The sequence below is a fragment of the Callithrix jacchus genome, chromosome 1 (assembly GCF_049354715.1).
Source record: "Callithrix jacchus isolate 240 chromosome 1, calJac240_pri, whole genome shotgun sequence".
Classification (NCBI taxonomy): domain Eukaryota; kingdom Metazoa; phylum Chordata; class Mammalia; order Primates; family Cebidae; genus Callithrix; species Callithrix jacchus.
Window position 1 is genome coordinate 26,741,234 of NC_133502.1, and position 16,600 is coordinate 26,757,833.

At 46.5% G+C, this 16,600-nt stretch overlaps 1 protein-coding gene across 15 annotated transcripts in view; it reads left to right on the forward strand.

Annotated features, from left to right (window-relative positions):
* ARHGEF7 (Rho guanine nucleotide exchange factor 7) overlaps nucleotides 1-16,600 on the forward strand; it is a 181,236-nt gene that overhangs the window by 67,059 nt on the left and 97,577 nt on the right. For all 15 annotated transcript variants that reach the window (XM_035294224.3, XM_035294248.3, XM_035294229.3 and 12 more), the window contains 2 exons: nucleotides 11,846-11,930; nucleotides 15,745-15,875. In XM_035294224.3, the coding sequence (XP_035150115.1) occupies nucleotides 11,846-11,930; nucleotides 15,745-15,875 (216 nt within the window). The remainder of the gene's footprint in view (nucleotides 1-11,845; nucleotides 11,931-15,744; nucleotides 15,876-16,600) is intronic.

Consider the following 16,600-nt stretch of genomic DNA (forward strand, 5'->3'; position numbering starts at 1 on the left):
CATCCTGGCGAGATGAGTCCTGCCTGCGTTTCCACTGCTGTGCACCTACCTCCCCGCTCTGCTCCTCCCCGCTCTTCCTGGAAGCTACCCAAAAATTTGATTACCTCTTTTTTGAAGTTATGTTCTCTGTCCTAGTGTTTGGGTGTTGATACAGTGGAATATACAAAATCGAACAAGATTTGATTCTCATTTTAAAGTGAAATAAATCATCTGGGTGCAAGTTGGGTGAGAGTGTCATAATTGATAGCATCCCTCATCAGACTTTAATTTTATCCCTGGGGTGTAGGAGTAGGTGGGATTAAGTAAAAATCTACAGAAGCCAGGAAGGCGAAAACCTAGTGCTGGATTTCTGTTTCTCACATGTCCCCAACAATATGGACCATTTGCATTAAACTTAAATAGCACCACTTATTTAAGATTCATTTTTTACTCGTGTTCTGAAATCACGAATTCCATTTGACAGAGTGATAGGACAAAATTATATTTTAAACTTTGCAAACCACACTTCAGAGCTGTGCCAAAAATAACAATTTCTTGTGTCAAAAATAATTTCCTCATCAAGTCATTGGAGGAGCCTAGCTGACTGGTGGCATGTAGACCACTGAAGCTTCGGAGCAGTCCCACATTGCAGAGGCCTCTCTGTTGGCATTGAGATGGTAGAAAGTGAGGAGAAGCGAAAAGAAGACTTTCTCCATTCTCTGGTCTGGTCTTTTTGGGGTCTGCTTAGAGGTGCATCTGCCAGCGCCACCCTGGAGGCAGGAGGCATTCTTCCTGCTCTCCTATCAGTGTTGACGGGGGTGATGAAGGTCACTGTGCTTGTTGGTGAGAGTATCAGAGGGTGGTGTGAAAGCAGCTGGGCTGGAATAGAGCCGATCACAGTGCGTCCTGTGGCCTGGGATCCTCTTTGTTTGCATTTGTGTGGCCCTAGTGCTGCAGTGATGTCACTTAGCTCCCGGGACGGTCTGAAGTTTTGTGCTCTTATTAATACGTGTTTATGTGTGGGTTTGCCAGAACGCTGTGTCCGTCATTGTTGGCTCCTGGAACAGCTCTCCTTGTTCTGCCTCACTGGCTGCGGAATTGGCTCACGTGGTGGGCTCTGGGGCCAGTGAGATGCATCTGAGGTGTTGAGGCATCTGGTGGTGCAGGCCTGGACTGCCAGTGGTCCTGCTGCCTGATGAGGGAGACCATTCCTGAAACCGCAGCACACAGGGGCGAGCAAGAAAGAGCGTGGAGAAAGCCCCTGGTTCTGAGCCTGTGGCTCTTGCCGTTCTTGATGTATTCATTGTGCGAACCAGTAATTTCCTTTTTTTGTTTAAGCCAGTTTGAGTTGGGTTTACTTGCTTGCAGTGAAAAGATTCTGACACAGGATCCTTATTATATGAAGTGTTATTCACAATGTATATTGTGTTATACATTATGACGTATCACACGATATATTTTGTGATGTAGTTTGCTATTTTTATTATGTGGAAGATACTCCCGAATTGCTACACTTCCTATGAATTTGGAAGCCGGGGTGAGGCAGAGTCACTAATATTAGGGTATCAGTAGGGGAGCCTTTCAAATCTCAAACATTGGAGTGTCCTGTGATCCGTTTCTTTGTCAAGTTGCGTCCGCTCTGCAGAGTGGCTGTAACATCTGGCATCCAGTAAGAAGGTGTGGTCACTCAGCTGGAAGAGAAAAACCTAGGATCCTGGGAGTGGGTGGATCCGCTGGGGATTTTCAACCAGTGTCGTCCCGTTTTTCGATGCTCTTCCCTTCTGTAGATAGAGCCTTGTTCTCTTTCCCTTAAGTACAGATGGGCTGGTGACTCATTTCTAATGAACAGAGCACGGCCCGCACAACTGCTGAGGCTAGCTCATAGGATTCCTGAAGCTGGAGGTCCTGGCTTCCTTCCTGTGTGTGCTTTGGGGTTACTCACTCTGTGGAGTTCATTGTCCATGCTCTGAGGCCTTCTGAGGCCTCCTGTCACAGCCGTGCCATGAAGTTGTGGTAGCACCTCCTCAGTCTCAGCAAGGCCTCAGGCTGCCAGAATCCTGCAGTTCCAGCTGTCGTCTTGATGACCTCCCCGTGAAACCCAGAGCCATCCTTCACCCAGCTAAGTGGCGCTGAACGCTGACCTGCAGAAACTGAGATAATGGATGCTTGTTGTTTGAGCCGCTGAGTTTTAGAGTGAGTTGTCTGCAGAAATGGATGACCAGTGTCTGTGCCCAGAGGTGAAGGGTGGCGCCAAGCGGGTGTCTCTCAGAGCCCGCTGCCATCCCTCCCTTCCCTGCCTGCCTTCCTCCACACGGTGCTGGATCAGCCAAGAGGAACAGCCGCCGAGAATCGTCTGTGAAAGGATGTGCTCCTTCAGGGCCGACTTCTATTTGTGCTTTTTTTTTCCCTTGGAAACGTCTGTAAAACAGCAGCCATTAGCAGTTACTTGATTACTGCGTTTAGGATTTTGGAAGCAAGGGAAAACCTTGTTTGCCATGGAGTGATAAGTACTCTATTGACAAGTCTTTCTTACTTTGAATAATTGAGAATTCTGTATGTATCTTAGCCAGCTAAGAGTTACTGTTATCATGTATTAAAATGATAAAAGTTACTCTCAGTGCCCTAACTGCTTCACTTAATGAGTTTTGTTTTCGTTCTTGCCAGAACTACTTCCTCTCCTTCAAGATTAGGTTCTGTTGGGGAAAATACAGAATTATGGGATGTTGCCACCTCCTGCTAGATGATGCCGTGCAGTTCCCACATCTCAGTGCTTTACAGCCCGGAAGGTTTAGTATGTCAGTTACATGTTAGCTGCAGATAAGCTGTTGCTCTGCTCTAAGTGTCGTCTTTTTCAGCATCCAGGCTGAAGAGCAGCTCCATTTTGAGCCTTGCCTTTCTCATTTAAGGGGAAAGGCAGGAGGTTGGCTGAAACACCCAAAGGCTCCCAAGGCTTCAGCCTAAACCACTGTGCATCCTTTCTGCTCGCAGAGCTGGAGTCTGCCTCTTCTGTCACATTTCATTGGCCGGAGTCATGTGGCCAGGTCTGCCCCTGCCTGTAGGAAGCTGATGGGCATCACTGGGCTGGATGCAGACTCCTCGGGAGGCCACGGGAGTGAATGAAAGCAGCCTTACTGTCTGCTGCAGTGAGCCTGGGTTAGAGAGACAGAGGAAGTTGGAACATAGTATACGGAATGTGAATACTTTAGGTTGGGTCAACGTCCGCTCTTAGAACTTGTGCCTGTTGAAGCCTTTTTATTTTACGATAATCCTTTTGGTTGAAGCTGTCCTGCAAACCACTGTGGATATTTCTGCTAATAGTCATCCTCTGGCCAAAGGTTTTCATATTTGGAAGCACAGGTGACTTTAAGCTCCCTGATTTTGCCTGTGCATACATGTAGGTCACCCTAAGGGACTTAGCCTGCCAGATGGATGCTGGTGACCAGCTGAGTCCCATCTTCCTCATGTCCAGATGAGTCCTCCTCTTGTCAGGTGTTAGTTCAGGAACTAAATAATAAATGTGGCTGCTATAGCGAAACCATAAATTGAGGAATATGCCAAAATAGAATTCCTTTGGAGGCATGGCATAAATTAAGGCTGGAAGTGAAGTCTGCGCCGGATTGTGGAGCCTGCGATGACTGGTTCCAGCACCTTTGGCTTCAGTTTCTTCTGTGGGGTTTGGAGTTGGAGTGTAGGGGGCCCAGGAACAATCAGCCTGGGCCTAGAGACTGGACAGCAGTGGGGAGGGGACACCAGACAATGACCTCCTGCTATGCCTGTTATGGACGGTGGCTTTAGGTCCACATTTGCATGGATTTGCCCCTCTTCCTTTTTTCTGCTCTAAAGTCTGTATCCCCATTGGGAGTATACACAGTTGTCACCCTCTCTGTGAAGCCCTTTCTGACTCATGTTACAGGTGCTTGCTTTCTGCCACCCTGGACTACTTGGTGACTACTGCTCTTCCTCGACACCCAGGGTGACTTTCCTCCACCATCTTTCTGTGTCTGTGGATGTCACTTCTCCGGGCCCCTAGGTGGGAGGGGTCCTGACCAGCCTTGGGCAGCAGCCTCTCTGGGAAGATCCCAGAGCCTTCTGCTGTGTCTTTCATCTTCCTTCCAGTCATCTCCAAGCCGAGCCTCCTTTCTCGGGACCCAAGTGTGGGAGACGCAGTTGCGGTGCAGAGGTGTGAATGCCCACTTGCCGTCTGTGGATTTTCACTCATTTTTTTTTCCTCTGGTTGTCCTATAGCTGGCTACTGAAATCCCCCACTGCTCACCTTCACCCTTCTCTTATTTTCTGTTCCGCTCTCTTGACCCTGGTTCTTTCTTGCTTGAAGTCATGTTTTTTTTTGTTTTTGTTAATTTTTAAATTTTAAAACACGCTGTATCAGAGGAATCATTGAGTTTTACAACTGGAAGTGACTTTGGAGGTTAGCTGATTCAGCTAGATCTCTCCGCAGGTGAGGAACAGGACACATGCAGCTGTGTGGAGATTTGTCCACCCCGCAGTGCCAGCTGCCTAGGGGCGGGGGTCCCTCTTGGGTACCGAGTGGCCACATGCCCACATTTTTCTGGGATGGTCTTGCTCTGCATCCCTGGTCCCAGGTTAATTTCTAACAGTGCTCCCTTTTTCTCTCAGCAGTGATCTAGATGGCTGGAAAACTGCATGAGCGTCCTACATGGACTGCCATCGTCCTGTGGGCTTTAGACCTTATGGTGTCTTCTCTGCCGTCCTTGTGTCAAAACTTTTTATTCCTCATCAAGTTTGTTGTCAGAAAGACTGGCCCATGTTATTAAAAACAGAAACCAGCCCAGATGAAACAACTGAGTCTTCATTAGTGTCTCCTGGTATTGGCTGGGTTATTTATGCATTCCCTTGTCTGAAGGTAATTTTAATTGTCTCTGTGGATTAGGCAGTTCTAGGGTTTTTCTCTAAGCTGAGGAATAGGATGTGTATGCTTGTGAAGAAAACTGGTTTGCGAGTCCCTCATGGGTGTTGAGTGTGAGTCACTCAGGACAGTGTCACTGGTGGACTGCCTGTGCCCTGCCTTGAATTTAGTGGTGCCGCCAAAGGGAAAATGCTGCAATACTTGGGAAGACGCTAGCGTGCATGCTTTGTGATTCAAGGGGAACGGCATACCGTGTATCAGAGTTCTCATCCCACAGGCTTGCAGGCTTCAGGGCACTCCTTCCGTCTGCAGAAGTGGAGGGAGTCTGGAGGATCCCACGGTTGGTGCCCAGGAGCTAGACGAGAGCTGTGTGTGGGTGGCCTGTGTGCTGTCGCCTCCACTGTGCCTCCAAGTTAGAGTGCTCTGGGGGGAGCCCTTCCACATGGGAGAGGCAGCACCCTCTGCACTGAGTCTGAGGTTGACATTTCTTTCCCTCCAGTTGCTGGTAGGCCCAGTCTATGCAGTCAAGACCTTCAGGAGGAAGGGTGTTGGTGGTGTGTTCAGGCAGCACCCTTTCCTGCTGCTCTGAAATCTGTGTGGTTTCTGTCTGCCGCGCGCAAGCCCCCTGGCCAGGCCTGCTATTGAGGCTCATGTAGTTCCTGACACTCAGCTTTGAGGGCAGTGCTGTTTGATTTTGTGATCATGCATGGACCATACTAGATGAAAAATGGGCTTGAGCTGGCCATGATTACCACCAGAGGGTACAGTGTGAAATGGTGCTAGGCTGTTCAGCGTTGTGTGGACAGTGTGGGGAGTGACAGTTGTGCATCCGTGGCCTGAGAATTCGGGTGAGGGAGGGGCAGGATCATCGGGGTGCCAGCACAGCTCACCAGAATCCCGAGCGCACTCTCAGAGCGGGCTGGGGAGGCTGCCCTCCTCTTTTGTGTTGGTGTCTGCAGTCCTGCTGTGAGTCTCGGATGGTGAGGCCAGTTCAGGCTGTCATGACTGAAAGGTGAAGTCGGTCATTTAGTGTGTGCCGGGCAGGAGTTTGTGATAGAAACAACTGCTTCAAGACTGTGGCTTTTGGATGGAGTGAGGTGATCTCCGGGGGTGTGACTTGGAATCTTACTGATGGAGATCTGTGGAAGGGTGGTGCCTACCTATATTGGTAGCTGTAGAGCTGTAAAGTCATGTGCATGCGCAGTGTTTGCAGTGCTTGGGTCTGCAGACATGTAGCCCATTCTTGCGCAGTGGGACTGGGAGGTGTGTGGGTTCAGAAAAGAGCACTGGATTAGGATTGAGGAGTCTCCTGGGACCCTGGATGAGCTACTGCTCTACTGTGGCCTTGGCTCCCCTGTGCCTGATCACCCTGTCTGTGGAGGAAGCTGCCGTGTGCTGGAGCCATCTTTTTGTCCAAGAATTGTCAATAGCTGCAAGAAAAGCCGTAGCAGCTCCCCATACCTTCTGTTGCTTCCCCACTTGCCTGGAGCACCCTCCCCTCACCTGGCCAAGTCCTACACACCTTTCCAGACTGGACTACTCCTTGCCCTGCACTGCCTCAGCCCTGTGGCCCCATTTCCTCTCCGCGTTCCCACTCAGCTGGAAGACCACAGCCTCCTACATCTGCTTTCTCTCTTGAAAGCCCAGCTTTTTTTTTTTTTTTTTGAGACAAAGTCCAGGCTGGAGTGCAGTGGTGTGATCTTGGCTCACCACAACCTTGGCCTCCTGGGCTCAGGTGATTCTCTTGCCTCAGCCTCCTGAGTAGCTGGGACTACAGGCGTGTGCCACCATGCCCGGCTAATTTTTTGTATTTTTAGTAGAGATGGGATTTCACTGTGTTGGCCAGGCTGGTCTCGAACTCCTGACCTCAGTGATCTGCCCGCCTTGGCTTCCCAAAGTGCTAGGGTTACAGGTGTGAGCCACTGCACCTGGCAAAGCCCAACTTTTTTTTTTTTTAAAAGCTTATTTTGTATCTTTGAATATTCTGACATATTTTCACCTGGGTTATATTAATCATGACATTATACCCCTAAATTTTTCAAAACGATCTCTCCAAAAATAGCTCCATGTTCTAACATAGCCTAAATTGTAATGTCTGTCATACATGACAGTGTTAGTGATGGATGTCTCAACACCATCTGATACGTGGTCTGTGTTCACATTTCCCAGGTGTGCCCAGGTACGCTTTGTAGATGGTTTATCCAGAATGGCCCAGTGCAGGGTCATGCATGGTATCAGTCTTGTTTTTCATGGCACAGAATTGTGGACAGACGTAGTGTCTGGCGTTTATAGGTGCCCAGGAGCTGCTTATTCAGTGAAGACGCAGTGAAGTGGATGGGGATGAGATACTGAAGATATTTTTTTTCCTCTTTGGCTCAGGGGAGGGATTTCCCTCAGTTTTAAATACTAATGATGTGCAGTGTTCAATTAAAAAACCATGCCCTTGGTCCTCCTCCATGCCTTTGTCTTCTGGTCTAGAACTTGACCTCCAGGCTTGTGGCTCTTTCCAGTCTCTCCGCAGGGTTTGTTGAAATCCCCCTCGTCCCCTGGTCCCTGAGGCTGAAGTTCTCTGACCTACGATTGTAGAAGCCTTCCTCAGGTAGTTTCTCTGTGTCTCGCTCCGTTCTTCTACGGTCTGATAGTCTAGCACCTTCTAGCTGTTCTTTTTTATGCCCAAATTGCTCTATATAAGGCCTGTGTATTTCATAGAAGGCAAGATAATTTTCCTAAACAATGCCAGCTACAATTCAGCTTCCTAAGAAGCAGTTTCTGCAAAGCATTGCAAGAGAAATGAGGTCTAACGAACATACTTTAATTTTTTATTAATGGGGTTGACAACCAAAGACTGTCAATCGTAGTGACTCAGAGAGTAGACTTGGGAAAGTCCTTGTATTTTAGGACTTTATTTTTATCTCTGAATGATAGGGTTGACCTGTAAGTAATGTAGATGATTCTTCTCTCTGTTCACTGGGCTTTTTCTTGTGGTTATTTTGCATTTTTAAAATTAAGAGTTTTCCTGGGCGGAATGGAATTATCTGCAGGTCTGTTTTGATAAGTGGGATTCAGCGTGCCCTTTTCTTTTCAAAGGTGTGGGACATTCCAGTTGCTGCTTCCTGTTCTTAAGTGTGTTCCCATTTTCTTGGTAAGGATGGGAAGTCTGAGGCCTGAGGGGCCCAGGGCAGGGCTGTAGCAAGCAGGTGGCCATGCTTCACCCAGGGAGGCTCCGCTTTATGACTCAGTTCTCTTCTTCCTTCCAGCGCCTCCACCTCCTTCCAGCAACGTGCCACCTGTGTTGTGCCGTTTTGTGTTCGACCGTGGGAACTTTTTTTCCTTTTTTAAAAAACAAAAAGCAAAACAAAAAACTTTAAGACTGAAAACTCAGAGATAATGGGAACTTTTAAGAAAGTATTTTTCTATCCTTATTTGAATACTCTGGGCTTTTTTAATTCCCTAGTTTGATATTTATTGTATTTCATTATGTAGTTTGTATTGAAAGTAAAATAACAAAAATAAATGCTAAATTTTAATATTTTCTGGTGGAAAACTGGTAGGATGATTTTATTTTAGGAATATCAGATCATTCCACTGCACATTTAATGCACTTAAATGTAAAAGTAAGGGTGAGTGTTTTAAATAAGCTTTTCCAAATAGATAGATCCTAAAGTGTATCATGGGGCAAAGTGTGTCTGTGCAGCCCTGCTCTTCCCCAGCATGGTGCCTGTGCGGGGTGGTCCAGATGGCAGGAAATGTGCCTGTGCCGGTGTTGTGAGCCTTTTGCTGGGCAGGATTCCCAGTGACCTTCCTTATCTCACCAGGAGCATCTTACCCTTGGCTGTGAATTGGAGTCACTGGGAGAGGATTAGCATTTTGATTTCAGAGTCTCTCCCTTAGAGACTCCAGAACATGACTGGAGTATCCTGCCCTTTTACGGCACCCCAGGAGGTCCTAATGTGCAGCTCCTGCTGAGAATCACTGCTCTCGAGGCTGAGCCTGGAGACAATGGAATACCATTTTAACTTCCTTCCCTCCTGCTGCCCCTTGCCCTTGCCAGGAGTGGAAGTACTGCTTTTTAAAGCACCCAGTGGGTTGTGGTGGGGAGTGAATGAATTCTGTCTAAGACGACCTGCCGACATAACTCTAGGGAACAATTTAGCGTGTTAAATGCCATGGTAATTCTTATATACACACTGATTTACTTTTCACAAAGATAAGTCTATCAAAGTTGAGACTTTCCTCTTATTCCCATAGTACAAAATTTCTCTGTATTCAGATTTTGTTTTTGTTTTTGTTTTTTTTGTTGAATAGATGTTATTTTAGGAAATAGTCTGCTATTTTTCTCTATAGATGCACTTCAATCTAAACATTCTGTTGGCCAAGAATGTGCATTTTCCACTCTCAGTAGTAGGGATTTGCCTCATCTCATTGTCTAGCTTCCTGTTGAGAAGTGTGGTGTGTGTATTCACTTAAGCTCTGATGTCATATTGAAGCCCATTGGTGGGCAGTTTCAGCCAATCAGATGCTTCCTGGTAGTTAAGTAAGAAAGATATATAGTTCTGGAATAACAGGAAACTTCCCATTTTTCGCATCCTGTTATTCTGGGTTTTCTGACTTGCTGCTTTGCCAATATGAAGGTTAGTAGAAATGTATATATGCATTTCTTTTCGTTGTATACCATGACTTTAATTTTTCAAGCTCTCAAATTAGATGTGTAGTGTTGAAAGACAATGAGATCTCTCATTTAAACATTTTATGACGAATAGAAATTTTATGTTTTGCATATAAGGAAGCTGAGGCCTACTTAATTCTTTTTTAAAAATACAGCTTAACCTATATTTGTCATAGATGGTTTTGTCAGCCTAGATGATGCTCTCATTGGAGTTGGAATTTCTTCTTAAATAATAAATATTACAGCAAATATATTCTGTGTGAAAGGTGATTCTAAGGACTTTTACGAGGAAGGATTTAGCTTCACGAAATCAGTTATATTTAGCGCTTCATGTTAGAAATGGTGTCAGTAAGCACATAGAAGGTTTAGATGTATTCACAGCTTTCCTTTTACATTTTGTGGTTTCATTCCATATTTTCTTGTGAACTTTAAGAAAGTGACCTCTGGTTTTCAGCTCCTTTCTTGACTCTGTTAGTGATTTGATGGCTTTTTTTCTTGAGGTAGTTTTTCAACTTCTGATTTTTCTGTTTTTATTTATGTTTAAAGAAGCACAACTATTTTTACTTATTTCAAAAATTATAGACAGAAAGCCTTTGGCTGGAGATGAATTTTGAATAATACCGGGCTTTTCATGATTGGCGTCCCTTTTCTTAGCTTCTCTTGGCGGGAGCCTCATCACAGCAGCATGCAGCGCCTGCAGGCTGGGTGGCTGGTTGGAGTCTGGTGCATGTCTCCATTCCGCTGCCTGTCACTGTGTAGCAGCCTCCGTGCTGGGTGTTGGGAGATGTACAGTCTGCCTCTGCAGCTTTTTTAGTCCAGGGACGCCTGTAGACATCCACCATTAGACTATCATGACACATGTTCTGGGGGAGCCTGGCTGGGGACCTGACTGGGTGTGGTGGGGGCAGCAAGGCTGTCAAGGCGGGGCTCTGTCGGGAAGCAGGATGAATAAGGATTAGCCAGGAAAGGGAGGGGACGGAAGGCAGGAAGAGCTGGAGAAGTGGGGCTTCTTGTAGGGCGTGCTAGAGGTGTGGGGGGAGGGCAGCCCTGGGGAGAAGGCGGGCCCTTGCCCACGGATGCCCATTTCTGGTAACCTCAGTTAGAACATATGGCAACAGGATACACGTTTTGGTATTTAAATACATCTTTCTGTTATTTGCACCTCTGAAAAATTTTTTCTTAATTTTTCTGGAGCACAGTTGTAGATGATTTGATGGTTTATTTTTGCTTGAGGTTATTTGGTGATCAGAAGCCATATGTAGTCTTTGCGAGGTATCTGAAATGAGAGCTTTTTTTTTTCTTTTCCCAGAAAGTGATTTATTTAGGCAGAGAGAGAGAGAGAGAGAGAGAGATGAGCAAGAGAAAGCTTCCACGACAATTGTGGAAGGGGACCCAAGTATGGAATCCTGGAGAGGAAGGCAGCTTCCATACTGAGTGGAAGGGGACCCCAGAGGGGGCAATCCCGGGGAGAGAGAACGCTTCCACGAGGATGGTGGAAGGGGAGCCAGAGATGGAATCCCCAGCTCTTTGACATGGCTGTGTGTGTGCATGCCTTCTAGACTCTACTTGCAACAAAGCTAGGCAAACCGATGTGCTTCATCTTTCCAACCTCCTAAGGCGGCCACACAACCTGTGTGGGCGGGTGGTAGGAAGTGCCCACCAGTGGCAATGTGACCAACTCCGCCATGGTCCCAGGTCTTGAGACGGCCCTGGATTGGAGGGGGTGCGGTCTGGGGCTTGCCTGGTTCTGGCTTCAGAGCTCTGAGGTGATGGTGGTCTCTTGTCCCTACCCCTTTCCCATTTGGGATCTGCTTCTCCTCTTTCCTGCTTTTATCCTCATATCCACTCAGTTTTCTGATGTCCGCGTTTTCTTTTGCTGCTGTTGGCCTTGGAATTGACTGTCATTTTCCCTTCCTTTCTGTGACCAGGAAAGAACATGTGTAGCATGCCTTGCCCTGGGGCCTCTGCGTTGATTAAGGAGAGGAGGATTGCACAGGCAGGCTGTGTGCTTGCCAGATGCCAGCAGCCTGCTCCCCTCCCCTGTGAACAAGCTCACACACCAGCATGTAAAAAGGGGTGGGCGGTGTTGGACAGAGAACTGGTCTAATGCCGTGGGGGTACCCTGCCCCTGAGTGAGGATTCTGATTGGATCCTTACCCCGGGACTTGGAGATGAGCACGCTGGTCTCCCTGTCACAGGTTGTGTGGCTGCCTTAGGATTTCAGGCAGAGCCTCACCACATTGCTGGGAGAACTTGGTTCAACCTGCACCCAACGAAGACCCTACTAATTTTGCTTGTTTAATTTTTCCTTTCAGACGTTTGATGCAAATGATTTGTATCAGGGGCAGAATTTTAACAAGGTCCTCAGTTCCTTAGTGACTCTAAATAAAGTAACAGCAGGTAAGACTCTTTTTATTGCACTCGAGGGGGTGGGAAGACATAAGGGTGGACACTTTGGTTTCTTGTTTTTCCAAAGCCAGGGGAGCATTATTGTATTTAGAAAAAATAAGCTTCTGCTGCATTACATTTTGATTGTTCCTTTTGCTGCGATATTTTATTTTCCTTATTAGAACAGAATCTTCTTTAAATGTTCTGGTATATATCAGGGGCTTTCCTTTCTGTGGGTGGAGAGATTTCTCACCTGAAGGTATAGCAGGAGAAAAGTGTCTAGTTCTCATGGGAAGTCTTGGAGCTAGAATCACCTTTCTCTGGGTTTTTATTGAATGTGTGCTGATTAAAGTTTGTATCGAGTGAGCAGAAATTTTCAGCTGTGACCATAAGGGAGTGGCTTATGGATTGGCCTGTAAAGTCCTCACCACCTGTCCAGGGCTCCTGAGGGCTGTGGCACCCGGATACATGGTTTGTGGGGTCTTAGCCCCCATTAGTACTGAAGTGGAGAGGAGGCTTTGGGGACATAGTGTGCCCCTCTCATGGGCCACAGTGAGGGCAGGAATTGTTTAGGCAAGGACCTTGAGGGAAGGCGCATGTTGTCCATGATGCCAAGGTCCCCGGAAGAAATGCTCCATAAGCCCTGAGGGGCTCTTTCTTAGATCTCTGCGTGGCTCGAAAGGAAGGAACTTTTTAGTTGTATTTTTGTTTTAGAGTAATTTTGTTTTTTCTGTTTACCTTGACAGATGTTAACTATCAGATTTGTGGGGGAAAGTGACATGTCCTTTTCTTTTGAAAAGGAAACCTCTTGAGTTTATTTTGTCAGGGTCTCTTCTCAGTTTCTTCTGGCCCTTCAGACTGGGATGTACTTGTCTCACCGCATATGGAGGAGACACTGACTGGGGTCACTAACACTTTGGGCTGCAGTTCCTGGCTCTGGGAGACTTAATCGGTGGTGCAGGGGCTGTCCTTGGTGCTGCCTCCCAGAGCACGTATGCTCTGACTGCTCTCTGGGAGCTGCTGCTGCTGCTGGTGCCCCGGGCGAGAGGCACTGGCCGCCATTCCTGGGATCAGGGGCAGACCCCAGGCAGAGGTGTGGACATGGCCGAATGTTCACAGCTTGACTTCTGAGGTTTAAAGGGCTGTTCAGATGAAAGCATCTAGGAAAAAATTTCAATGGCAGGATTATGAAGATGGATATAACTAGTTAAAATTGTTGCATTATTGAATGCCTTCTGTCTCTACAATATAAAAATGATAGTTTTAATATGAACAAATAGTAAGAAAATCACTTATAGAAAGGCACATACATTTAGAGTGGATCACCGGAATTTAATACAAGGAGTACTGCCACAGATCACTCACAGAAGGTGGCATATTCCGCATGTCCTGACCACATGGGGGATTTATCCATGCCTCAAAGTTTTGCATGATTTTTTTATGGGGACTGGGTCTTACCCAGGCTGGAGCACAACCGTGATCTCAGCTCGTTGAAGCCTCAGCCTCCTGAGGCGATCAGGTGATCCTCCCACCTAAGCCTCCTGAGCAACTGGATCTATAGGTGTGCACCTCTATGCCTGGCTAATTTTTGTATTATTTTGTAGAGACGAGATTTTGCTGGTCTTGAACTCCTGAGCTCAAGCTGTCTGCAAACCTTGGCCTCCCAAAAACAGGCATGTGCCACCTTGCCTGGCCTAAATGCTGTGTCTTATAATTAGCATAGGTCTCTGTGACAGATGGGACAATAGCACAGATAAATAAAATCTGCAGGTAATTTTGAATTCGATTCCTCTGTTCCCGTTGAATACCTTTGTAGAGGTTTGTTCATAGGAGCAGAAGAGAGTAACTTTGAATTTCGCTGTAGACATTTTCTCTGCCTATGTTGTAAGTGGGGGGTGCTAATTAGGAAGCAGTGGCTTTAGACGATGGCTTTAATTTGTACACTCGGCCTTGGGATTGTCAACTGTCAAGGTTTGAGACGGTAGGACTTACAAGTAAATAATAGAAGCCAGAACCCAGTCACTCTGGGGCTACTGGTTTTTATTCCACCTTATGGAAATATGGAATTGTATTTCTTGTATGTTCTTGGTATCCTGGGCTATGTGTTGGATGTAAAATAGGTAGCTTTGTTCTTTACAAAGACAATGTGGAAGTTATGAGGTAAACCTGGTACTTTTTAGCTTTTAAACTGTAGAAATGACCCCTTCCAGATGGAAGGAGTGTTTTGCTTTTCTGTTTGTTGGCCAATTGCCCTTTGTTTTTGTTTTCGAAGTTAGTGTGCAGGCAGTGTTCTTATCTTTGTAGATTTCAACTTTCCTTGATTGGCGAACAGTGAGACGGCTGTAGCAGCCACAGTTACCGTGGGCATTCTTGGGAAATTGTCATTGTCTTTCTGTTTTTGTCACTTAAAACCCTATGTGTTCTCAAGGCATTTAGGTGACTGTACCTGGCCTTTTAACTGGATAGAAGAAAGCTTGGTGGTGGGGAAGTACACGTCTTGAGGGTGCCCTCCTTGTATGAGAGTTCCCTGAAGGCCAGGGCCAGCAGAGCATGGCAGCTGTGGCAGGGAGCCCTGTAGAATTTGCTGGAAATGCTCTCGTGGCTGGTTTTGTGCTGCAGGTTGCCTGACATCCCAGAGTTCTCAAGTAGCATGCCCTCTGGACATTACTGGCAACCTACCCTCAGCAGATCCTCGGAAATACAGGGTGCTTGGGTGACCTGAGAAGAATTTGAGACTCTTGGGATGGCAAGCCCACGTCTGCAGGGTCAGGCGGGTGGCGTGAAGGGAGGAGCTGGGCGGAAGGGCATGGACGCTGGGTCCTTTCGGGATAGCCCCTGCCCAGCTCTGAGCCACCTTTACCTGAGGGGATAGAGACCTGGTGTGGCTGCATCCTAAATGTCTCAGGAGCAGTGGAGAATCTGCGTTTTTGGTGATAACTTCAGACTTCTAGACGTTTACCAGATACTGTGTAAGCCAATCTAGACATCTGCTAGGAAGCTGGGACCTGGAGACTTAGGTGTGCTTTTTTGGAAGGCTCCTTTGAGCTTTAGGACATTGCTGGGCACATGCTTCTCAGAACAGCGATTTTCCCAGCAAACTTTTTCATAGCCCCCCCGCCCCACCTTTTTTTTTTTTTTTTTAAATTGAGTCACTTTTAAGAGTAAGTTGCTATTATTTATTTGTTGCTTGGTGTTTGTGGAGTGTCTTATACCCAGAAAGGGGATCCAGGGAATAGAACCAATAAAACCTTTTAGTGTCTGTTTACTCTGATCTCTCAACTTCATGAGGTGAGTATAGCATGTGCTGCCTTAGTTTTGAGGAAATAATCTTCACAAGGTTCGCTCTGGCCGAAAAAGACACCGGGATTTTCTATTTTAGATAAGAGTCTTTCCCTTTTGTTGCAAAATAATTCCTGTTGCTTATTGCATGATGCGTAGTCCTGGAAAAGTGGGCACATGGTGATGATGCATTGGAGATTCAGTGCTTGTTTGTTCTCTGCTCCGTAATCGAAGTTGAGAGGCTCTTTTTTCCAGGTGAAGGGAAAATCATGATTATAATACATTTCACAGACTTCTGAAAAATTATACTGGATAAGAAGTGATTAATAGTTATCTCCAGATAATTTCTGGAAAGGTAGTTGGGGAATGAATGCAAGGCATTTATGTAAAAAGAATTTGTTCTTTGTTTTCTGCGTAAATGGACTGCTTTGTTGTGGTCTTTGGTGTGTCCCTCTGTGCTGGCCTAGTTTTCAAGTCGAATGTGTAGTGTGGGTGCGTGGTATCAGGCGCTCTCAGCTCTCTCTCTCTGTGTGCACGCCCTTTGCAGACATCGGTCTGGGGAGTGACTCCGTGTGCGCCCGGCCCTCATCTCACCGCATAAAGTCTTTCGACTCCCTGGGATCGCAGTCTTTGCACACTCGGACTTCAAAGCTGTTCCAGGGCCAGTATCGGAGTTTGGTAAGTTTGAGAGATTTTGTTACTTAAATATGTTTGGGAGGATGTGAGTGCCTATGGATGTATCTGGAAAGATACATGTGCCTCGTTAATTACCTTAAGCAGCTGAAGGTAGTGGGACTTTGCCTCCGTTGCTCCTGTAATCTGGTTTGGTGTTTGTTCATTACCAGATTATCCAGATGTTATACTTAATGAGTGCTTTTGAGAAACTCATTTGTTTTTAGGTTGTATTGCAAGACTCATAACTGTTGACATCTGGAGTGATGCATGCTTTTAAAATGCATCCTTCATCACCTGCATGGCATTATCAGCTATGCACATGGACAGAAATATGAGGATAAGAAATTCGTATGTAAAAGTACTCAGCTCTGCAGAGAAGACATGGTTCAAACTAAAGAATCTGGCTTTTTTTTCCTCTTCATGAAAGCATGGCTTAGTGTGCTTTACTAAGTCAGGATTTAGTTTAGAGAGGAGGGAAGCCCCCTCAGAATGGATGACTGGGAAGCAGAGAAAGAAACTTAAACGATGGAACAGTCGTCTTGGAGAGTGAAGAAATACTTGTTTGTTAGTGCTCAGGATACAGGCTGTGAGTAAACCCCCCGGAATGTAACCGTGAAGCTGGAAATGAGAAATTCAAGCAGGTTGACGCAGGGCTGCCTGGAGAATGTTGGGGCAGAGCTGGGACTGCCACTCTGCAGTCTGCACCCTTCTCTGAGCTTCAGGCTGGC